The sequence below is a fragment of the Adiantum capillus-veneris genome, chromosome 11 (assembly GCF_014529385.1).
Source record: "Adiantum capillus-veneris isolate H3 chromosome 11, ASM1452938v2, whole genome shotgun sequence".
Lineage (NCBI taxonomy): Eukaryota > Viridiplantae > Streptophyta > Polypodiopsida > Polypodiales > Pteridaceae > Adiantum > Adiantum capillus-veneris.
In genome coordinates, this window is record NC_140941.1 from 112,460,199 (window position 1) to 112,485,519 (window position 25,321).

General features: G+C 39.5%; 1 protein-coding gene and 2 pseudogenes across 1 annotated transcript; 2 read left to right on the top strand and 1 right to left on the bottom strand.

Moving 5' to 3' along the window:
- The first annotated feature begins 702 nt into the window (after positions 1–702).
- Positions 703–1,926, top strand: LOC147447843 (uncharacterized; annotated as a pseudogene).
- Positions 1,927–2,954: 1,028 nt separating this feature from the next.
- On the bottom strand, positions 2,955–3,393 carry LOC147447844 (uncharacterized; annotated as a pseudogene).
- Positions 3,394–13,486: 10,093 nt separating this feature from the next.
- On the top strand, positions 13,487–14,624 carry LOC147447845 (uncharacterized). Its single transcript, XM_086524424.1, has one exon. The coding sequence runs from the start codon at positions 13,728–13,730 to the stop codon at positions 14,460–14,462; it is 735 nt and encodes a 244-aa protein (XP_086380550.1). The 5' UTR covers positions 13,487–13,727; the 3' UTR covers positions 14,463–14,624.
- The last annotated feature ends 10,697 nt before the right edge of the window (positions 14,625–25,321 follow it).

Below are 25,321 nucleotides of genomic sequence, written 5' to 3' on the forward strand. Positions count from 1 at the left end.
ATAACATGGTAATTTAGAAACAAGGCGTGTATGAGGAACTATCAATGTCTACGGTTTGCGTTGGGATTGCCCTTCGGCACTTCAAGGCTCAACCAATTAAACTCTCGGTGTCTACGGCGTTAGAATGAACTTCGTGCATCCATTTATTTCTACAGAATTACCAACGCTAGACTGGACGTATTCGACCATGCGCCCAGATTATGCAGGGAAAACCAGCGATACTTTTTAAGAGCAAAGGGTACAGGAACGTAGTGGCGTTCTCAACTCATTCCTCTGATCCCATTATAAATTGGATCGGCGAGAAAGGTCAACCCAACCCTGCTTGACACTTTGTGCCCCTCGCTCCCTAGTCTTGGCATAGGATTTAAAACATCGAAAAGGTGGGCTATAGGAAAAAGCGTAGGGAACCGCTTACTTTAAATAAAACAAGAACTGAAAGAAAGAGGACTGAACATAATACCGGGTGGAAGATACATGCTTTACCTTGCAAGTTGTGAAAGCTTTCTTCTCAATAAGAATGAGAGTTAGTGGTATATAGCTTTATCGAAGCACAAAATGAAACGATGTTGCACTGAAGAGGACTCGAACCCCTAACTACCTGGTTCAAAGCCAGGGACTCTATCCAATTGAGCTATCGGTGCGGGGGGGTTGGGTCAAGGAAAGCCCAACCCTGGAAATGTTTTTTGCGTTATTTCAAAATGAGTTTACGTAATTAAAGAAAATTAACTCAATTAAAAGACAAAAAAGTCAATCTTTGTCGTTGATGATCTCTCGGTTGGTTACCGAATAATTTAACCATCCCTTCCCTAAAAGAAAGTAATTACTTGATATATGTAATCCATAATATTCGGATTCAGTCGTCAGCTGTGGTTTTTACCCTCCCCAGGGTGTCCGCTCTGCCCGTGAGACGGTTTTTTAACCACGACGTCTACGTTTAAGTTTAAAGGCAGTCCCTTTACGAATCCGGCTTCTAAGCCTATGGAACTTAACGAAAATCTGGACAGCGTCCCTGGCTTTATTATGAACGGCTTGGATTTTATCCGCCTACGTTTGCGAAACAGTTATTTCTGTTTCTGGATTCAGCGGCATGTCTTGCTCAAAAAAAACTACTTCTGGAGTCGAAGGCAAGAGCTGAAACAGGGCTTTATACATTATGAACGGCTTGGATTTTATCCGCCTACGTTTGCGAAACAGTTATTTCTGTTTCTGGATTCAGTGGCATGTCTTGCTAAAAAAAAACTACTTCTGGAGTCGAAGGCAAGAGCTCAAACAGGGCTTTATACATGTCAATCAAAGGTTGCGCCTGGGAGACTATTTGCGCGGCATAATGCGCTATCACTTCCTGGGAGAAGGGGACCTTCAAGAGGAGTTCTATGCCCTCTTCCGGGGACATGCTTAAAGGGAGAGATACCCCAGAGATGAGCATCAAGCCAGGAATAAGGTCCTTATGGAACGACGTGAACAGACGGGAGTTTGCCTCCTTAAACTGTACCAAAATCTGAGCCCATTCCTGCATTGTGGCTTCGCTGACTATGGAGGGGTTTAACTTGGCAGAGATAGAGTTTACTAGATTGTTTATTTGCGCAGGCTGCAGCTGTGAAACGAATTCATAACCGTTCTCAGCGCTGGGCAATCTACCTTGTTGGCAGGTTTTTAGTATTTTATCACAATCTTGCCAAGTTTCAAATAAGATTGAACGGCAATCCTCCTCCTTTAGTTGCATAAACTGTGAATGTGAAGACGCTTGAGTTACTATTGAAGAACTACTAGCGCCCATATTCATACAGTATGCTGTTTCAGCAAACCCAAGCCCAATTAGATTTAATAAAATTAAAAAAAGAGCAATAAACAAGAATACCTTTCTCAACGAAAGAAAGGAGAGATATATGGTGAGGTTATTAAAAAGAAAGGAGAGATATATGTTGAGGTTCTTTGAAATAAAGGAGAGATATATGGTGAGGTTATTCAAAAGAAAGGAGAGATTTCTGGTGAGGTTATTCAAAATAAAGGAGAGATTTCTTTTTTTAGTGAGGTTATTCATGGAACTAAATACGTTTCCAATACCTACTGCTGCTCCTGCTAGGGCTATGGTAGCCGCTCCTACTCCAATTAATTTTGCACCTTCTAGCGTAACTAATTCTTAAGTGTCTGTGTAATAATAATAAAAAGGTGTAGCTAGCACGCAAAAAAAGCACTTTTTTGTCTCAGAAAAGAAACAAAAAGAAATGTTATCAACACTTGAAATAAGATTTTTCTTAGTAACTTGTTATTTGACATTGATTTATAATTCAATGTGTATGATACTACTAATGCTATAACTATACTTAAAAGAATACTTATATCATATTGTATTAAATTACTATTAAAATTGTCAATTAAACTATTCTCATTTATCTCACCTAAATAACTATTATTTCTTATATGAAATATTAATGGAAATAAACTTACCACTTTTAATAGCAATAGTTTTAGGCTTGATAACTTATTACTTATTACTGAATTTACTATATGCGGGGTTGAAACAATTGCTGTGCAAGACATAGAGTCACGAAAAAGCCTTCATCTGCCAAGAAAGGTTCTGCTACATCCATCACACCTTGCACAAGAGAAGGCAAAAATATATTCCATTGTGGAATCTTTTTGCTTAATCCACCTTTGAAAAGATGTTTAGAATGAGTTTTTCAAGTGATATGGATCAAAACAAAAAGCATAAACAAAAACTTTGAGTAACCTGCTCGAATTGGGCCTAAACCATCCACCAACAAAGAAGTAGGAAAATCCTCAAAGATAAGACGAAACACCTCACGACAAGGTGCTCCACAATGGTTATACAAGCCAAGATTTTGAGTGCTCAAAAAAAATTTAATGCTACACGCAAAACGTTTGTTGCTTAGTACACCATCCACCTTGAACATTCTATTGATGTTGATAACACAAGCCACAAAACCTTTCTTTTACCTTTGAATGCCAAAATCATCAACATTAGCCATATCAACTAGAAGAGCATCTACCACAGTCAAAAATTGAAAGCCTACAGTTTTTCATTAAAAAATTATATTAATTATCTTAATTACAAGTAATATAGAATTGTTTTGCACTATCAAAAAAATAAATATTTAGCAAGTAGAAACTTACCCGTATTCCATGAGGTTGGTCGCCTTGATGAAGTTGGTCGCTCCATGACTGACTCAACCACTATTGAAACGCTTTTTTCACTGCTTTCTTTAGGCATGTCAATCTTTAGCCCTCCTAATGGATAGGTTGTTTTGTTGTGGTCACCCATGTTTGACCCACTTGCATGATTTGGTGCTCTCTTTGAAGAGGTAGTGAGTGATTTCTTTGTTGTGTTCTTTGTGAGCCCCCATCCATGGTCAAGTCATGATTGTGATCCATGTCTTCTAAGTGCTCTAAAGAAGCAGATTGATTTTTATCTTTGTCTTTATTCCCTTCCAAAAACTCTATCACAAGAAAATTTAAATGATATAAAATAAAATTAATTTAGCATTTACAAACTCAAGTCATTTATAAAAAACTAGAACATACTTTCTTATGCATTTGTTCATGCATGAGAGAGAGAGAGAGAGAGAGAGAGAGAGAGAGAGAGAGAGAGAGAGAGAGATCAAATGCTAACGAGTTCAAGGCTGGTGGACTTGAATCATAATAGAAAAATTGAATATCATAATAGAAGAATATAATAATAATATTATGAGAATAAAGAAATTGAATATGAGAATTAACTTGATGTAAAAAGGAAAAAGTGTTATACTTACTTGCATGTAAGTCTAGTTCTTGCTTTGGGATCACCCCCAAAGGATAGTCCAACCACCATGGGCAAATTCTGCACTCCCACATGGAAATACCCTTCTCTACCATAAAACCGGGATACATGGTATTTTCATCCTCTAGCTTTGACCAATCTTCAGTAACCATAGGCATAGTAGCAAGTGTACCATTTAAAACACATTCACACATCCATCTACACCATAACAACATTTAATCTTTTGAGCAAAAGAATTTCAATAAGAGCCAAAGACTTTGTTGGTTCATGTAATTTCACCTGTATAAAATCCTTTTACAAGACTCTTGTAGCTCAAGCATTTTGGAAGAGTCCCCGGCACTTTTAATATCTCCTAAAAGTTGAGGAAAAGCTTGCAAGCCATGATTTCTTAATTGCACCTATGGTAGTCATTCAAATTATAAGACAATGCAATAAAATCCACATTTATTAAGAAAAAGTGACCAGTTTAGAAAATAACCTTGAAAAAAGCTTCAAATCCATCTGGCAATTTGAACTCTTCAACCTCCAACCTTCTTATTATCAACAAATCTTCATCATGCATGTGAGCCCAATAAACTTCTTTTCTAATGTAAGCCCTAAAGTGCTTCACATCACCAAAGTGGAAAAAGATTGGATCTTTGGCCTTTGTAAGACTCATCATCTCCAATATATATTTTTTCCTTCATTATAGACCAAAAATATATCAAAAACTTAAACACCATCTTATATAAGTATATTCATATACCATTCATGTAGAAATTTTTTGCTCAAGTAGAAATTTAACTCTCGTTTAATGTCACTATTTTCATTAGAATTGAAAAACATAAACAAACAACTAGTAAAAAAGTATTGAAAAGTGTGATACCTTTCAGAAGGTAGTTTTGAGGAGCACAACGCATTTAACTTGTCTCGTGTGATTTTTACCATGGATGGATCATCCCACTTCACATCAAAGAGCAACTCAAAAAATTCCTCTCCATGAACTGGGTTGGCAATTGTCAAAAACTTATAACCTCTATCCTTCAATCGAGCTTCTTCTTGTTTAGTTGCCTTCTGCAATCGCCTTTCAAACTCCACCTTATCTAATCCAAGAGCTTTCAATTTTGCAGTTTCCTTTGAAATAAATGCATTAAAATCATCCTACATAACCACAACTACATTCATTGAATGAATCATAAACAATCTTGAAAAATATATATAGTTAATACTCAATTCAACAATTCACCTTCCAAACTAGTTGAGAAATCAACACACAAGGAGAATTATACCAAGGAGGAACTCCTTGATATAATCTACTCTCAACTGCCATCTCTATCTCAGCCCACTTTCTATCCTCTTGAGTGAGACGTGCAAGAATGCTCTCTTTATTGGCGATACCAAATTTTTGGAACATGTATATCTCATGCCCAAGATTTGGTTTTACTGTTGATCGTGAAATGCTACAATAAATATATAAACAAATGAAAAATAATAGTTTAAAGCGAGATTAATTTAAAAATACAAAAAGACCACAAATTTACAACTTACACATTAGTGGTGTCAAGAGCAAGCAGTAGTTCGGCCTCTTTTTTTTTTCTACTTCCAAAAATTGGCATCTCACACTCACATGATATTCCTCATTATCATGCCATACTTGACAAAAGAACACCAAATTAGCCAAAAAAAGAAGGTACAACTAAATCTAACAAACAATTAGTGCATCGATGTTAATTCTTACCTTCTTTTATGCGTCGCATCCATGTTTTCAGCCGATGGTTTCCATGCCATACCAAAAATAGATGCCCTCGAAGCTCTTGCCACTCCTTATTGAGCTGATTATCAAATGAAACACTCTTAGCTTGCCAAATAAGATCCCAACTACCTTCCACAAGAGGAATGACAGGCATGTAAGACCCGAAGGAATCTTTCACCGACACCAAAAAAGATCCCATTGTATCCAAGTAAGCAACATTGTCAAAACTAGGAATCAACCAAGATGCAGAATCTGTAGCCACTCGTACAGCTTCATGAGCAACCAAATGACATAAAGTTATAAGTGGAGGGTTGCTTCTTCGTTTTAAGTAAAATTGACTTAATACATCCTTCATAATCCCCAACGGGATTTTTTTCCGAAGTGTCGAGAATGTTGGGCCACATCATCCTCAGCTATCCCATCAGACTCTGTTAAATCTTCATCTTCAACATCGTCACCTGTTTCAACCTCCACTGTTGGCTCTCGAGACTTATCTCCTTTTAGATCATCCCCACTCTCCAAATGGTTAGACCCTTCCTCCACGACAGCTTCATCATCAACAAAGATGCATTTTCTCCGTCTCTTTCCCCCTCGTTTGAAATGAGGACTACGAGTAGCAACTGCATGAGAAGATGCCCCTTGATCGATTGGATGCCTTCTCTTGGAAGGACCAGATCTCAAGGTCATGCATGGAGAATCAAACGTTCTCTTGATTGACTTGTTGCCGTGTCTTTTGGGAGCCATAAATGTCTACATCAATAAAGATTTGAAAAAGCATTATACATCATCATCATTCAAACAATGGCTACAATCTGCAGCACTTGTTAATGCCACTGCATTTCATGCCAAACATCATAATAACACGCATTTAAGTGAACTTATATCGCATTTGAAAAGCTTCAGCCTAAATTTGTGTGAACTTGATAGAGTGTACCAAATTTGCTCCAGATGCCGATCTCCAAATTTGTTGCCCGCTCTTTGGATTTGTTCGCTGCAGTGCTAAAAAAAAACCTTAGTTTAGTGTAATCCCACCTACAAATTTTGAAATTTACCTCTAAAGTTTTATATCTGAAGGTGAGAAAACCTACAAAATGTTGAAAAAATTAGTGTAATCTGATGTAAAAACCTTCAAATTTTATCAATTTACCTCTATTGTTTCTAGTTTGCCAATTTTTTGAAAAAAAATTACACTGTTTTCAGCAATCAAGGGTGTTTTTTTCTCTAATGACCTTGACCTCTTTGTCAAAGTTACTCACAAGGATGATAACTATCAGCCTCTGGTCTATGTTTACGGCACTTAGAAGAGAAAATAAAATTGGGCTATTTTATCCCTTCAACATAGCAGTAGACTTTCAATGCATAGACATGTCTACCAATATGCCGTTAACAGAGAAAGAAAACAAAGAGCTGGAGCAAACAAACACCACCTTGGTCGAGGATCTTCAATGCAGAGACGCCACCAACTCGACAAGATGAGTGAGAAAAGAGATAGATACAGACGATAAAGAGATAGATACTCAAAGCACACAGTTGGCCTTGGACTAGAAGGAGAAGCTAATTAGTCGGCCAATCTGCAGCTCTCATGCTCTGAAGCAATAGGTGACCATCAAGGTTCTAAAACAAAGAATAGCTGACAAAAACCGACAGCTAGAAGCTTTCACGGATAACCCCATGTTGATACCCTCAACAGAGGCCCAGAAAATAATAGCCTACAAACAGCAGCTGGAAGAGGCTCTCCACATGGCAAAGGAGGAGACTAGTTTGCAAGGCATAAAGGGTCCCCGACTAGCATGGAAGGACAGATTCATCATAGAAAACAAGCAGCCAAGCACGGCGAAGTCTTTGTCGAGACTTTGACAGCAAGAGTTGAATCACAAAAATCCATGATAAATAGATGGAAATGGCCACCTACAAGGGCTCAATGTTGGCATTAGTACAAGATGAGCAAGGACCTCCATTGCCCAATAAGGACCGATGGTCTTGCTTGATAGTAAGCCTACTTGAAATACAAGTAGCCGCTCAAACCCTACGCAGCAATGTCCAACTTTCTGTATAGAGTGATTATCTTTCTATATAGAGGTAACATCCCTACTGACAATGTACAAATATTGCTCACTTGTTGGAAGGCTAGAATTACCTGAGAATGGGAAGACTTTGAAAGTTTGCAGGTCTGTCTTGTCAGAGGTCCGCCTGGTCCGCCTATCAAATACTGTCAAACGCTGAACTAGCACTCTGTTAAATGCTGTCAAATGCTGTCAAACGCTGAACTTGCGCCTATGTCAATGCTGTCAAATGCTGAAATTGCGCCTCTGTCAAATGCTGAATTGCGCCTCCTGTAAAAGCCATGCCCGCTTAATTTGACTGCATAAAACTTTAAGAAGCAAACAAATGAAGCTCTTAAACCGTCAACGCGTGGCTTACGGCTGGGGAGCACGCGCATGAGGAACATAGAAATATTTTAATTTCCCCCTCCTCCTTCCCCGCACCCGTGCTCCCACAGCTCGGTAACCATCAGTGTGCACGCTGACGGTTACCGAGCTGTGGGAGCATGGGTGCGGGGGAGGAGGAGGGGATTGTACCTTGCTTCAAGGCTTCACGCAGGAGCTCCAAGCAAAGCAGAGTCCACCGAGCAGGAGCCAAAAGTTGCATTAGGTCAAAACTTACTTCAATTATGCGGGCTAGAAAAATACATTACATCTAATCAGTGTTTTCACACTACTAGCCAGTGTTTTTGCAAAATTAAACTATTTTCCATGTTTTTAAGCGAAATTTTCTCCTTCTTGCACTCCCCTGAACCGGAAATTTCACACTACTAGCCAGTGTTTTTGCAAAATTAAACTATTTTCCATGTTTCAAAGCGAAATTTTCTCCTTCTTGCACTCCCCTGAACCGGAAATTTCACACTACTAGCCAGTGTTTTTGAAAAATTAAACTAATTTCCATGTTTTTAAGCGAAATTTTCTCCTTCTTGCACTCCCCTCAACCGGCTACTTTGATTTTGCAACCGGCTCAAGGCTAAGCTAAGGCACACTTTTCCCGAAAACTGCATCTAATCAGTGAAAATAAGGCAAACTTCATATTCTCCTGGTTTTCAGGTCAAAATTTGAAGCTTTTGTCGGTGATCACACTAAAATATTGTGTAAATTTTTCGATGATTAACGACATTTTAAAATCTAATTTCAGTGTTCAAAATCCAAGGGGGATTTTTACAATTTCATACACTTAAAATACACTGTCTTTTCACCTACTCATAAGAAGATGAAGTCATTAACTAAAAAACTTGAGATTTGTGCCAAATATTATCGAAAATTGTTGTTTCTTTATACACCACTCATAAGGAGGTGAGCTCTGTAACCACCCTTGACAATCTCGACTGTGGGTTTTTTCTTCCCACTTGCATAAAAACTTACTTAAAAACCATTTGTCCATGTCCGTCTCCATATATTGACCTCCTTACTAACCACTTATTTCTCTCTGTCTTCTCCACCTTGTTAGCATGGATGAAAGAGCATCCATCATCACCTGGACAATAGGTGATCAAGAACTTGAACGAGAGGTTCAACTTAGAGATGGAAAGCTCCTCCTTAGTGCATATTTCTTGCAAAGTCGACTACCACCTTACAGAAAATTTCAAACATTGAATGCGCTAATACAGTTTGGATCTCAAGTCGCCCTTGTTGAAACACCATCTCACTTTGCTATGGAGGGCCATCAGCATTTCATTCTTGATGCCTCTTTATCAAAAAGATATGCTATGGTGCATACAGAGAAGGAAACCAATGATGTGGAAGACTCGGAGGATACAAACTTACTGAATGCAAGCTCTTTCTATGTTGAAGCTATCAAGATACCAACCCAAGGAGACTTGCACACAAATTTGCAAAAACAACAGGAGAATTATATTGTCCTCGATAGCAACAGCGGTGATGAGAAACTGTCAAAAAAGGAAAAAAGTGTGGTGGACTTGATATTATCATTTTCAACATCTCACCGATTGAAAGACCTAATGAAACAATCTCATGGACCTGTGAAAGTGGAAGAACTACCTAGAGAATACAAAGGTAATCTTGTGTTTGAACTTCCATCAAATTTTGGCAAATGTAAGTCAATGAGTGGCATGGAGCAGAAATTTGATGGACATACATGGACGCGCCCCCAAACAACCAACATGTCCATTGGGTGTCCAGTTCGGATGAGTTATTGTTTGGGCTCCTTGGAATGTCATAGAAATGTTTGTCAGTACTATTTAAACAATAAAGAATTCAATAATGCATATTTTCATGGATATTTAGATAAACCAATAGGAAAAGGTTACCTTGCTCAAGAAGACAGGACAAAGATTACATGTCATTATTGCTGCAAGGTTGTCACTTGTCAAGCTATATGTCCATGCATAATTTACTACGTTTTGCCAGGGGATTGCAACATGTCAAGATTGGTAGTGCATGTAGGCCACCATGAGCATGATGTGCAGAAAGGTACATATCGTGCTGCCATAGAAAAAATCCAAGGATTAGTCCAAACAGTGTTGAAGATTGATAGGTCTAGTGGTCCTTGAAAAATTCAAATGCTTGTGGCTCGTCAAGTTCTGATGGATTCACTCATTCTTGACAAGGGACATTCTATGGGAGATGCAGAACTTCAAAACTTTCTAGAAGAGATGATGCCACTTGTGCAAAATCAAAGGTAAGGATACATTATTTTTGTTAATATTTATCAGTATAGTACTTAAAATTCTTTTTTCTAAATCATAACAGATTAAAGAGTATCATTGCTTCAAAAAAACAACAAGGGTCAGTGGTAGTGGGAGATGGATTTGACAATATTCTCTTACTGAAGAAAAAATGTTTGTTCCCATTTTTTCATGGGAGTCGTTTTCCTGAGCAAGGAGGACTTCATGATAAATGTTTTGTTTTTAAGATGTCCACCAAAGGTCCTGGTTCAGGAGTTGATTTAATAAGACGCATGGATCGTTCTGGTCAAGGAGACCTGCATAATACTTGGGTCCATTTTGACTATACGCATCGTGTTGAAGGATGGTCAACCATGTCATGCTCAGTTTATGACCCAAGGTGATAAATTTCTAGATGTATATAAAAGTGATAATTTAATCATTGACTAATACGTCTTACCATGCATACTTTTTGCCTCAGCATGAAGAGCTTGATGGTTATTGCAATATGTGAGACCAAGGAGGAAGATACAGAGTCACAAATATTATTTTGGAAAAGTCTCAATTCTGTTATGGTTGAGAATGGATATTCAATTGCAAATTTCATTGGGTTTATGGCAGATGAGGCAGGTGCCAATTGGAATGCTATTCGAGCAGTCTACAATGGAGGAGCAGACAATGTAATGGAAGGTCGTGAAAGATCATGCTTGTTCCATTGGGAGCAAAGTCTCCAAAAGAAAACAAGAGCACTCATTCCAAATGAAAAACAAATGGAGAATATTTCTTTGTGTGAAAAATGGCAAACAAGCAACACCTTGTTGGAAGCACAAATGCAAGCTAGGTCAATAAAGAGATGGTGGTATGAGAATGGTGTTCCAATAGAGAATCTGGTGCCTTTGAAAAATTGGTTCTCCTGGTGGGAAGATAGAATCTCACATTGGGGGGGCATTTCCATAAATGTGAGTTTTTTTTTTGGTAGAAATCTCACAATTATGTAGTAAATATTGTGAGCTAATGTTGTGAACTAATGTTTCTAATCTTTCAGGATGACTTGAGCCCATGGGATCGTGCTGCTATCCCTACTACAAACTTATCAGAGAGTATACATGCAAGTTGGCTTTCTGGAGAGGGAGGAAAAAAAAAAAGATCACATTGTATGATGCTTGTGTTACAGATGTCATCAACTCCTATCTTCAATGTGCAAAGCAGTTGGGATATTTGACTAGACGATACATAGGTACTGGACCAAACATACACTCTCTCTTGAATAGAGCACAATCAAGGTTGACTCCAACCCCGGCTACGGTGACTCGTGTGCTGCATGGAATGAATGATAATGAAACTAATTTTCAAGATCCAATTTTACATGGTGACAAAGAATCGGTGCAAAGAAAGAAGAGGTCAAACCTTGGCAATAGCTCGCACCGACCAGGGTATATCATGGAGTCACGAGATCGCTGCCAACGCGGACGACCACAAAAAATTAGCTTCACAAATATGAACAATGTGAATGTGGATAACTCAGCTAGATTGCAGGAAACTTTTGTCGAAGAAGAAGGACCGACTTACAATGAAAGTACAAAATATCATAGCATTGGTAATAAAGATGGTGATGGTGGTGGTGTGGAAAGTGCAGCTCAAATTTTGGAAGAGGATATACACAGGTCAATGTGGGCCCTTAGGCGCATGCCAATTCATTGTCGTAGAAAATGCTTTGGAAGAGTAAAAGGAAAAAAATGCATGACTGTAATTGAGAGTCGAAGTCCTGGGTTGGTCGCACCATCATTTTGGTCAGAGCGCACATACGATGGAAAAACATTTGCTCAATGGATGTGGTTTTGTAACCACAATGTTGAACACACTTGGAATGTTGACAAACAAGTCAATCACAAGCCAGATACACCTACAACATGGCCAATTCAACTTGGTACCATGATTTCAAAGGAGGAGTATGCAGGCCTTTCAAAGGCAGGTTTTCAACTACAGTGTGTAATAGTGGCAAGAGAGGGTGAATGTATAACCACTCCTCCATCATGTAAGAGGAGTAAAAAATGGAGGCATGGAATCTCAAAAGAAGCTGAAAAGCGCTTGGCTGCAGTTGAGAGTCTAAGTGCAACATTGATAGAGGAAAAAGAAATGGTGGCACACAATCATGTGGTTTTTCGTCTTCTTACTACTGAATGCTATGATGTCCATATACGAGAAGATCCTACATGCACTTGTTTAGATTTTCAAAAGAGGGAGAAAGATAAGAAGGCATTTCTAGCCTGTAAGCATATTTACTATGTTTATATATACGTCCTGGGTTTGGAGTGCCATCAACATATGGCAATGCATCAACCACTGCTCTCTAAGCAAGATTTAGCCTTTATACTTGCTCAACTTTGTCTTCTAAGTCCAGTTTCAAGATAGTGAATAGCTATGCGATCTCAAACAGATGCTCAAAGTTATCCCATCGAAAAGTATTTTGGCAACTTAGATTTCCCTACTAATTACCAAACTGCATTGTAAATTCTATTTTGTTGTAACTTTTTGGTGAAACCCATTACGGTATCCGATGAAATTTTAACAAGAAAGATTATTTTGAGCTCTATCTTTCTAGGAGAAATGAAGTATTAAATTAAGGTACCGTGTCCACATTGGCAAGTCCATGTGTTGGACACATGGTTTAGTAGTGGTTTATTTCACTACAAAGTGTTTTGGCATTTTAGTTGTCTCTACTAATTATCGGATCACATTTATAAAGCATGTTTTATTCTTATTACTAATTAAAATAATTTTAATAAATGTATTGAAGGATTCTTTGTATTTGTGGGCTTATTAGCAACAACGGTTCTATCTTGAACCATTAATGTTGGGTATTATATCCATATTTTGTGGTTAGTGTTTTTCAAAATAGCTTACACTAAGTGATGAAAAGCTCATTATATATGATGAAATATGCAAAAGCTCTAAGTAGGAATTATAAGGCTCGAAATCACAAGCTTGCAAGTTTATAACTTCCGTTCAAAACGTGGGGTGCGGACTACTTCGAATTTACAAGCCTACCCGAATTTACCAAATGTCTCGAATTTTCAAATGTGCATCTTACGGTTCGAATCATCTCAACCGTAGATCCCATTTGAAGCTGCCCGTACTAGATAGTGTGGCATAATCCTATAAAACTAACTCGCGCAAGCAAGACGGCAAAAAAATAAATAAATAAATAAAGTGTAGAAGGGCAATGCATCGCAGACTCTCCACTCTCACTCTCACTCTCACTCTCACTCTCACTCTCAATTGGCCTCTAAAGAAAGCACAGGCTCGGACGCGACGATGGCCGAGAGCCAACGAAAGACTGCTCACCACCTTTGGACGGACAACAGCGCCGCCTTATCAAAAGCTGAGGCCCATGGAAGACGAAAGCCAGCAGCCAGTCGATTAACTACTAAAGCCAGCACGCTAAGGCGACATGAGGCCGCCTCTCTATGCTGACAATTAACCTGCAGCCCTAGGAGGCCAAGAGCATCCATAGCCAGCTACACCCTCATCTTCCTTAGCTCGCTATGGAGTCCCCTCCCCACAAACCCTTCTCTACGCCCTCCAAGGACGTACCCTGTTGCACCCTCCACATCACCTTCACCAACAAGACCAAACTCTTCCTCATCATGTCCTCCACCTTCCTTCTCCTCTTCACCCTCCTCTTCTTCATCATGCTCGCTGGCGCCCATGTCCATGTCTCCGTAGAAAACCCCACCATTGCCACCTTCCAAGTCCTCCCTCCCAATACAACATCATCTTCACCATCGTCGTCGTCGTCTAAATCCACCGATGTTGCTTCGACCCTCCTCCAACAAGCTACCGATGCTGATAATTCTCCTTTTTTGTTGAACTCAGATGTTGTCCTCTCCTTGGATATCAAGAATCCGACCCCGAAGTTTGGCACATACTTCTATGAGCCTCTCAAGTGGCATCTTCGGTATGAGGGCATATCGATCGCATCAGGAGTGTTGCCTCCCTTCTCCCAAGGAGCAAATGCCGCTCAACATCCGCGTCAAGTACGACTTCAAGGTAAGAATGTTACAGTGCCACCTTCATTAGCATTTGCTCTGCAATCTAACAGTGCCATGCTCAAAGTCGAGGCCAGTACTAGTTTTTATGTGCACCTCAAAGGGAGTGTCTTCAAATTTGGTTATGTGACACATTGTAACTTGACATTGCCTCACTTTGATGATGGCTATATGCGGCTCTCCAAAAAGACAACATGCCTAATAGCTGATCAAGACAGAGGACATTATTAGGATGCAGTGTAGTTAGAGTAATGATTCTACGTCGGGAAAGTATCGGTGAGGATAGTGCATGAGGACTCAAAGAGAGATCCTATGCAAAAGAAGTAGAGATTGTTGAGATTAGAGATCATAATTGTAAAGTGTCTATGCTTGCAGTACTAGTATGACTACTAATTTTTTGCACTCAATCAAGCACAAAGTGCTCGGAATCTGATTTGTAATGCTCCATTGATTTAATACATAGTTATCAATCTTGGAAAGTGTTTTTTTGCACTCCTCTAATTTCGTCTTGAACTCACCGTACGATGTTTTTTCAAATAACATGTTTTAATTAGGTTTCGAAATGTACGATGCCTCTTGAGAGTCCCTCTCTGACACATATTATCATTGTCAATGCACCCATGGTCTACATTTCATTAGAATCTTGGAGTCCTACCCAACATCAAATGAGATCTTCTGAGCAAACCAAGAAGGAGCAAGGTTCATAGACTAATGAGAGAGGTTTCTAAAATCTAGCTCCTAAACTAATTCTTATGGATTAGGGTATGGTGCTTTTTTGGATTAATTGTTAAGTACTTTGGTTCTTGATCCTATTGTACACTTCACAAATTTGATGCTATGAAGTAAATTGGTAGTTCTAAAAATCAAGGTACATTGATTATAATGGAACTAATTAATTTTCTATGATGCTTCAATATGATTATTTTATATTATGCTCCAATATGAATGCTACAAATCTTGGTGGGCATCGAGGATTGAGGTTGATTAAGTTCGTAGCCAAGTGATAGCCACATTACTTGAAACCCTCATTACTCTGATCATGAGGACATCATAACACACTCAATTGTTGGCTACATACTTTGCAACTTCCATGTATGTGTTGACTAGCATGGCCGAATTGATGTCATCTTCGTACAATTGGCACCCTACCCACGCTCTACAATCTCACATTGTTGATCGTATGTGGTATTGATCTCAAATTAACTTTTTTGCCTTCATCTTCGATTGTATGAGAAATGCTTGTGTTCTTCGACTTGTGAGTTGTAATGTAAGTTTCTTGATTGAGAATGTAAATTCAAGTTATCATTTCATTTAGCATTGATTTTCTAGGCTGAAATTTACAATAAATTAGCTTAAATGTCTGTAGTAATTCTAGCCATCTAATTATTGGATGTAAAAGTGTTAAGGTATGTGAAAACAAATCAATCTTTGAGGTCTCTCTCTCTCTCTCTCTCTCTCTCTCTCTCTCTCTCTCTCTCTCTCACACACACACACACACAAATACATCCCACTAGTTTATAATAATTCAGCAAAAGGTTCTAGGAGAAGAATAGGAAGGGCAACAAATGCTCGATGAATTAGAATCTCAGGAAGCAACAGCTCGTCAAGAAATCAATACTAGCATACTTTAGCGCTAGGGACTCTTTTTTGCGTCGCTTAAGCGACCAAAACCACGTCGCAACCAACATCGCTATAGAACCGATGCTTAAGCAATGCTTATAGCGATGCCAAAGCGTCGTATAAGCGGCAAAAAAAGGTGTCTCTTATGAGACCTCCGCCATTGCTTATGCGACGTAATAATAACCATTTAATTGCGTCGTTTAAGCGACGTGCAGTAAAATACATGACACTATTTTGTTTTTTTGTTTTTTAGCACAAATCTATAGGGCTCCCAAGAGCCCGACCATAAATGTGTTTAAGTCTCTCTCTCTCTCTCTCTCTCTCTCTCTCTCTCTCTCTCTCTCACACACACACACACACACACACACACACAAGGCTCTCGTCGGATAGATCTTTAAGGTCTCTTGGGATAGTTTTCTATGATGTTAAAATTATGTTCTTCTTCTTATTCTCCCCCCCCCCTCTCTCTCTCTCTCTCTCTCTCTCTCTCTCTCTCTCTCTCTCTCTCTCTCTCAATAACAAGATTTGAAGTGAAAAATACACACTCGGAAGCGTTGTACATACACTACAACAAAAAGACAATCGGTGAACTTATGCGAATACAAATTCAAAAGTATGAATGATCATGGTATGGTGTTTTCTTTCTTGGTATATTACTATGCGATTACACAAAACGGTTGAAAAATTTTGAAAATGAGTGAAAAAACTTGATTTGATTTTGAATGATCGTCGCGATATGGTCTTTTCTTCCTTGATACTATGCGATTACACAAAAAAATAATGGAATAATCTAAAAATGAATGAGAAAACTTGACAGTATAAACAAAAACAATTGAAACAAATTGAATGTCAATGAACAAGTTTAACGATGCTATATTGTAATCAGACTAGAACTGATTGAAGCAGAATGAATATATAGATCATCAATGTATGTATATATAGTACAACATCCAAACAAGATCATCTATCTAAATGCCGTTATGACTGTGTATCAATGTCGAACTCGTCCGAATGATCCTTTTGTCTCTCAGCACGTGAAGTTTGTTTCCCAGCATGTGAAGACGTTGTAGCGCATGCCCGCTCATCGTCTATCCTCCTATCTTCCTCTTCCTCTCTTGTAACAAGCGCAAGATCTCTCTCATCGTGAGACTCTTGCATACATAAAAGTTAATTTAAATCGATTAACAAATAAAAACTAGCTTAAAAATCATTTAAACTTAAATGGATTACAAATATTACTCACAAAAGGGCGAGCTAGTGGAAGGATGCACTGCAAGGCTTTGTATCCCTGGTATGTCGCCATCTCGATCTCTGATAGAGTCGGAAATCAACCGTAAGCTTTGGTCTATATAAAATAGATCCAAAGATTTGGGTTGTTCTTATTCACATAATTCTAAAAACTATGCTATAAAAGTCTATAAATATATACTTACAAAAGTGACTTTGAAGCCATCCTCGTCCATGCCACCCAAGTGGGACGCGTGACCGCTCACCACTCTAGCATGTGTTGCCTCCTACATTGCATTCATTAAAAATAAAATGATATTAAAGTTACATCATAGGTAAATATATAAGTAAGTTAATTAGAAATTCAAACTATAAATTGACATACTTTTTGCTAAGAAAATGCTACCCATAATTGCATCTCTCTTCGAAAGTGGGTCCATGACTCCTCATGGAATCCCTGAAAGTCTCTTCTTTTCACGGACCATAGCATACTATTTGTTTGTGTTCACAATGAGAGGAAACAATGTACGTTTGTATATAAAAATGTATGTATGTATGTGTTTACATATCCACATATACATGTATATATGCATCTAAGTATGTATGTATATACGTACATATATATATATATATATATATATATATATGTTATTTATTTATATGTATGTATGTATGTACATACATACACACACACACTAGTACTTTAGTAGAGATTACTCTCATACGATCCGACATGAAAAGCCTTCAGAGAGAGCGTCTTCAGTTTATTATGAAGAGGAACAGATTCCATGTTGGTGCGATAGATATTGAGGCTTACATTGAAGGCCGTAATGCCAATGTCGTTCACATGAGGTGGATTGAGATATGCTCATGCACCAACGTTCGCACACCGAGATCAACCTATGGCTAGTAATTTTTTTTTCTAATATATATTTATTTAAATTCTTATAGCCATTTTTGTCAATAATATAAATAATATTTCACATGTAGGGACGTGCATCTCTAGTTGATGATGAAGATACCATCTGTGATCAAGCTGCTTGTCATTCTCACACACGACATGGTCATGCAATCCAAGAATTACAAATGGACGTCTTGCGACAACCTTTACCTCCCAGCCTTGAGAGAGAGACTCGTGGCGATTATGCATTGTCCAATTGTTTATTTTCTTTAGTGCAGTCGTATAATTGTAGACACTATGGGGGATGACATGGAAGATCTAATCGTAGAGACATAGAGAGGTTTTTAGCTTTTGGAGTGCTCGTTACATGATAGCTCCTTCTAGCCTTTCGGATGGAGGACGTGGCCTATTCATTGCACAAAATCTACAAGTCCCACCACATTTAGAGGTGATCCTTATGTGCTTTTGTGGACCCATATATGGATGGGGCCCTTGGCATCAGTTGGCGTGCTACATCCATAGCATGACCACTTATGGTTTGTGTCTCAATGCAGCATCCCTTTCCAATAGAGGCATTACCCATGCAAAAAGTCAAAGACTTTATTTAGATGGCAGACCATATACACATGGAAACATAGTCGGCTTAATTAATAGTAGTCGGGGAAGGAATGCACAAACCAATTGCATATTTGTGGAATGCAAAAATGGGCATGAACCGGGATACATGAGCAAAGATATTCCAAGATACATTCTTGTAAATGCCATTGGATCATTACCTGCCTAGGATGAACTATTAGTGACTAATGGATTTAGTAGGCCAGAAAGAGCACCTCCACCTCTAGAGTGAATATGTAAAAGTGTATACAAGAAATGTGCACTTGTGGATTATGTATCAATTTTTTGAAATTTACACGTCTATATTTGATACTAGTTTGTTTTTTTTCTTAGTCAATGTTTCCTTTGTAAATACTAAGTATGTTTACAAAATTTGAAGTCTGATTTTTGTATATAGAATGCTTATAATTGTGTCTATGTGACGGATTCCAGAGTATGATATTGAAAATGATGTGCGTCTACCTTCTCATGCATTTCACGTATGTCAATTGAGTGCATAAAACTTATTCGTAAGATTGATCTAAACAACTATGAGAGATTCAAGAAACTATATGGTTTGCATTTTGACAAAGAGAATGATGTTTTCAATGACGATGATGGCATGGATGATTTTATTTACAATTGGAACAAAGAAATTGAAGCGTGTAACAACAAAAGTTTTCTTAGAGCGGAGGTAAGCACGATGTCCGCCCATTACATGTCTAGGAGTCTGTACACTCGTACTGGTGTGGGCTCATTGGTATGGACATCGGCTCTTGTGGTAGAGGCTAGCCCACTAGCTACAGGCCCTCGGGCTCGGGGGTGAGCCCATATTGGCTCTATGGTTGGGAGGTGAGCCTGATATCTGCCCATTACGTTTCTAGGACTAAGTCTCATTTGCGATCGTCTTGTGTGATCACCACACTTGGACTCAACATCAACGGCGACTCTGTCACACAATCGCACTCATGTGAACTCGTTGGCATGGGACACCGATGTTTGCGGTAGAGAATAGACCACTAGCTGCAGGCCCTGAGGCTCGGCAAGAGAGGCTAGCCCACTGACTGCAGCTCCTTAGGATCAGGGGTGAGCCCATATTGGCTTGGGAGGTGATCCTGATGTGAGCCTGATGTGAGCTTGATCTGAGCTAAATCCTTAAACACTTCCGTTGCACCTGAAATTGGTATCAAAGTAGTTCAGCTTTGCAAACTCAAGGGAAGAACCTACTAGAAGAACTAAGAATCCCAAGAACTCTAGAACCCAAAGAACCTATCCCATTTTTTTCCTGAAGAATCTTCAAGTCCCGACCATGGACTTACCAAATCCCACCTCTCACACCATGTCGTTGAAGGAAGATCGACATTAGATATACAAGAATTAGATCTTGAGTACCACAATCTACTTGCCTCTTATGCGGATATGGAAGGAGTAGGAGATAGGATCCCTAACCTCTTCGGCATTCAAATTCCCATGAAGCATGCATCCACTTCTGTCGATAAGAAACTCTTTGAAAGCACCCGATCGACAGCACCTTAGAAGCTCTAGAGTTTTCTCCATGATCAGTCCAGCATTTTCAGCATTAGAAGACCAACAATTTCAGCCCATAAAATTGGTGTTTTCAGATCAGTCATCACCCTTTCCGGTTGCAGATCCTAGCTGCATCAACCATCAATATCCAGATCAGCCTAGCATTTTTTTATTTTAGCCCAAAGCAACTAGCACTTTGCAGATTCATCCTAAATCGGCTAGCATTTTTGCATTTCATCTTTGCATACATTGGCGGTTGGAAATCTTTGCCGCAATTCCGTCCTAAATTGCAGATCCACAACAGAACACCTAGCATTTTTAGTTTTCAGCCTTGACCTCATCGTCCTCGTCGACACCATCATCCTCGTCATCGTCATCAACATTGTCGTCATTGAGTACCACAACATCAGTACCCATTAGCATCAACATCCCAGAATTCAATTATTATATGAGCATTTGTGCAAGATTGGAATTGTATTCTTTGTACCGAGACATTATATTTTTATTTTTGTACACAGTCATTGTATTAGATCCACCAAGATTGTATCAATTTGGTCTCATAGGTCATTTTGGCCTTTTTTAGACGTTTAATACAACATTTCATATCTCTCTCTCTCTCTCTCTCTCTCTCTCTCTCTCTCTCTCTCTCTCTCTCTCTCTCTCTCTCTCTCTCTCTCTCTCTCTCTCTCTCTCTCTCTCTCTCTCTCTGTGTGTGCAAGTAATTACTAACCATGCATTGTCCACTTGTGTCGTCATAGCTTGGCCATTCGTTGTCCTTTTTTTTTTTTGGTCTCATCCCTTTCCAAACTTGCGTTGTAGCTGAGCAATCACCAACTTTTTTTCAATATCTAGCTGATCGCTACATTATAAGAAGATAGATTAGAACAAGGAAGTAGATATAAGATATTTAGAACAGCACATAGAAAGTACGGCCAAAGTATGTGGAGTCGATGTACGGCTCTAGCAGTTGCCCTGTGTGTTGGCGAAAAAGGATGTCGTCTCAAAAACCTGACGTTCACGTCAATGTTGCAAGTCACACCGTACAAGTCGATACACATGCAAAAAAATCCTTGGCTGTCATAACCTACTCTTGGCGAGGCCATGGAAAACACGTGGGACCCCGACCGAGAGGGTGCTGGTGTCGACGTTGACGTTGGGACTGAAGAAGGTCCGGAGGCCCGTGGAGGTACTCCATCGGACTCGTCAAGAAGGGACACTACGCGCATAAATTATCAAAAAGATAATTAGATCAATGTTTATGGAAATATTATACTTCTATAATTAAATGTCGAACGAATACCGTGTATCTTGGTCGTGCTGTGTGACATCGCCGTCTGGTGGCCGCTGAGTGGTCTGTACTAGCAGCTGAGCAGTGGTAGCTAGCTCTAAAAGAGGGGTCCTGCTATTATCACGAGTGTATCACGTTTTGGTGAGACAAAATGATATACTTAAGTACACAATTCGTATATTTACATATATGTATACTCTATATAAAAAGAGATTTAACATGTGTACTGCTCCTGCTAAAGGGTCTCGAGAAGAGCCCTCGTCTGGATGTACAGGTCTCAAGACCTCCTGTAGTCAGTGTATAGTCACCTCCAACTCCGCGTTCGGGAGTTGCTTGTACTCTATCATGTCCTCTGCTATCTGCTCCCTCAGAATCTTGGCAACTTGTAACATGCTCTTCAACGTCAGTAGTAGCCCCACTCGACCTGGGGTGGGATCCATCGAAATGATGTGTTTGAAAATTTTAGGTTTTAGTCAAAGGTAAAACAATCCACTAAGCTTCTCTAAAGAAATTTTGTCGCTTATCTTAACAATAAATGCTTAGGGAATAGGTTAGTCACAGTACCTTACTATTATGATTGGACGCGACCTTTTGTGTGCTTCTATCCTTGAGCAATAATTCAGCGGATGGACAAAGAGGGTTAGGGTCAAAGAGCTCTAGGTTGTTTTTGATAGATGTAGAGACAGGGTGGTGCACCTCTCATATTACAATAGGTCCTTGACGAGGCTAGGGCTCAGATCTATCATCGAGGCGCGGGCTGAAATTTGCTAGCACCGCTCAAGCTAAAAACGTTGGCTATCTTGGGCTAAAAACGTTGACCTTTTAGCATACAGCCAGACGCTCCCCATACATCTTGGGATGCGTTGTTTGTAGGTTTTCTAGCATACGACAAAATGCTCCCCAGACATCTCGCCTACGTTGTTTTGAGGTTTTCAAGCATACAATGAACGGCCCCCAGACATCTCGTCCGCGTTGTTTCGAGGTTCAAACTACCAAAACAGCATTTCTCACTACTCCACTCAAGAGAAAATCACCAAGCATTGAAACCAATACATTAAAACTAGAGTCAAACAATTCAGATCGGCACCAAGACAGGTTTAAAACAGATACCATCCATCAGATTCTACAAACGATCACCAATTAAGTTCTCAAACAAATTTCAAAAAACTACTTCTTCAAGCTGAAAAAGCACTCTCAACATCAGTCAAGTAGGAAAAATAACTCTAGCAGCAATAGATCAGCCAAAACTTGCACCATCCTCACATTCAGAGAGGGAGATTACTGACTTCTTTAGAGCAAGGAATCAGCATCTAGATGAGCTTGCTTCACATCAGACTTCAGAGCACACTTATACCAGAGGTCAGAGCCATTGAGCTCGAGAGAGATAGACACCCACCTCTACGAGGCTGACCACAACATCAATAGAGGCTCCATTAGAGGATTAGGACTATTCTAGCACAAAATGGGAGACACCCAGTACAACTATTTACAGTGGTGGACATTAACAAAGCTCTTCAATGATCGATGTAGTACTTTCTCCAAAAACGCCTAATGTCGGGCATCCTCGGGCACTGATCTTACGGAACCTAGAAACTATTGTTTTATTTATTATTGGACACACATTGGCACAGTTGTATGCATCTATCCTTGGGCAGCATTTGAGCGGATGGGCATAGAGTGCTAGGGTCAAAGAGCTCTACGCTATTTTTGGTAGATGTAGAGACAGGGTGGTGCACCTCTCACAGTGCAACAGGTCCTCGACGAGGTTACGGCTGAGATCTATCACCAAGGATGACGACAGTTGAAATCCGCTAGCACTCAAAGCTAAAAACATTGGCTATCTTGGGCTAAAAATGCTTGCCTTACATCATACAACCAGACACTCCCCAACCATCTTAGGATATGTCATTCAAAGGTTTTTTAGCATACAACAAAATACTCCCTAGACATCCCATCTGCGACGTTTTGAGGTTTTCAAGCATACAATAAATGATCCCTGATATCCCGTTTGCGTCGTTTGAGGTTCATTACTCCACACGGGAGAAAATCACCATGTTTTGAAACCAGTATTAAAACCAGAGTCAAATGATTCAAATCCACACCAAGATAGCTTTAAAATAGATACCATCTATTTCAAACAAATTCTAAATACGATCACCAATTAAATTCTCAAACAAAATTTAAAAAACTACTGATTCAAGCTGAAAAAGCATTCTCAACATTGGTCGAGCTCAAAAGCCTCACGTTATTTTTGCTAGAGCTCCACAGACACAGGGAGAGCCTCTTGAGGAGATCAGACAATGGGAGACATTCACAGAAGGAGATTACTAACTTCTTTAGAGCAATGAATCAGCAACCAAATGAGCTTGCTTCGCAGAAAACTTCAGAGCACACTTATACCACAGGTATATTAGTTGATAGAGCCATTGAGCTCATGAGAGCTAGACACCCACGTCTACGAGGGCGACCCCAACATTGACGAAGGCTCCATCAGAGGATGGGGACTAGTCTAGCACAAAATGGGAAATGCCTAGAACAACTATTTACAGAGGCAGACATTGACAAAGGTCTTCACCGATCGACGCAGTACTTTCTCGGACAACGCCCTATGATAGGAATCTTCAGGCACTGATCCTACGGAGCCAAGAAACTTCTGTACTATTACGATTGGACACACGTTGGCACAATTGTATGCATCTATCCTTGAGTAGCAGTTGAGCGGATGGGTAGAGAGTGAGGTAATATGGGCAATAGAACATGCCAATTTTAGGAAAGACTTCTCCATTCTTGACCATGTTCTAACACTCAAAGCCATCATTGAGGAGGGTAGGACACATGGGAGATGGATTTATTATACCTTGTGGGATTTTGCAAAGCATTTGACATGGTGCACAAAGGCAAATTGATTTGTAGACTAGGAGATGTGAGTACCCATTGAGTTGATTTGGGGAATCATGGCTCTATACAGATCATTGGTGGGACATGTGCACACTCTAGAGGTGATATCTAATTTAGTTCACACCACTATTGGAGTGAAACAAGGTTGTCCATTGTCTCCTACTCTTTTTGGTATGTACATAGATGAGGTTTCTAATTACATTGACACAGAGGGTGTCATTAAATCTAATATCTAACCAACCAAATGATTTTCTCATATTAAATTGATCATTTAATGTGGGATAATAAATGGGAACAAGGGTTAGAATATAGACATGTGCTTATGGATCTATCTCAACACAGGGCCAATGGTAAAGGGGCCCAAATGAGAGATGGTCTGTCAAAGAGCAAGGTTAACTAATGGAGCTTAAAAGACCTTAGGGTTAGCTTCATTAAAGACCTCCGATGGTTAGTGTTAAAATTTCTTTGACCTTAGGCAAGCTAGGGCTTGAAGTGGGAACCCGACCTAAACTTACCTTTGACCTTAGGCAAGCTAGGTCTGAGCTTGAGGTGGGAACACGACCTAAACTTGCCTTTGACCTTAGGCAAGCTAGGACTGAGCTTGAGGTGGGAACTCAGGTGCTTGTCATGCTTGATGACTAAGGTACTTAAGGTACTTGTCATACTTAAAGAGAAAGGTGCTTGAGAAGCTTTCCATGCATGGGGGGAAGGTGCTTGAGTCAAAAAGAGACCCCACAAACTTAATGAGGAAGGTGCTTGAGAAGCTTCCTATGCATGAAAGTCCCAAAGTCAAGGGAATCTTTGACCTAACCTTCCACTCACCCAAAGGGCACCCCTTTTCTGAAAGGGCACATGGGACACATGTCAGACTCTCCCTAAGCTTAACCACATGGTGTGCTTGAATGCTATTGGTTGGGCTAAAGAGGGGTCCAATGAGCTTCTAGTTCCATCCAACAAATATCTAGATGTTTTCAATCTCTCTCTCTCTCTCTCTCTCTCTCTCTCTCTCTCTCTCTCTCTCTCTCTCTCTCTCTC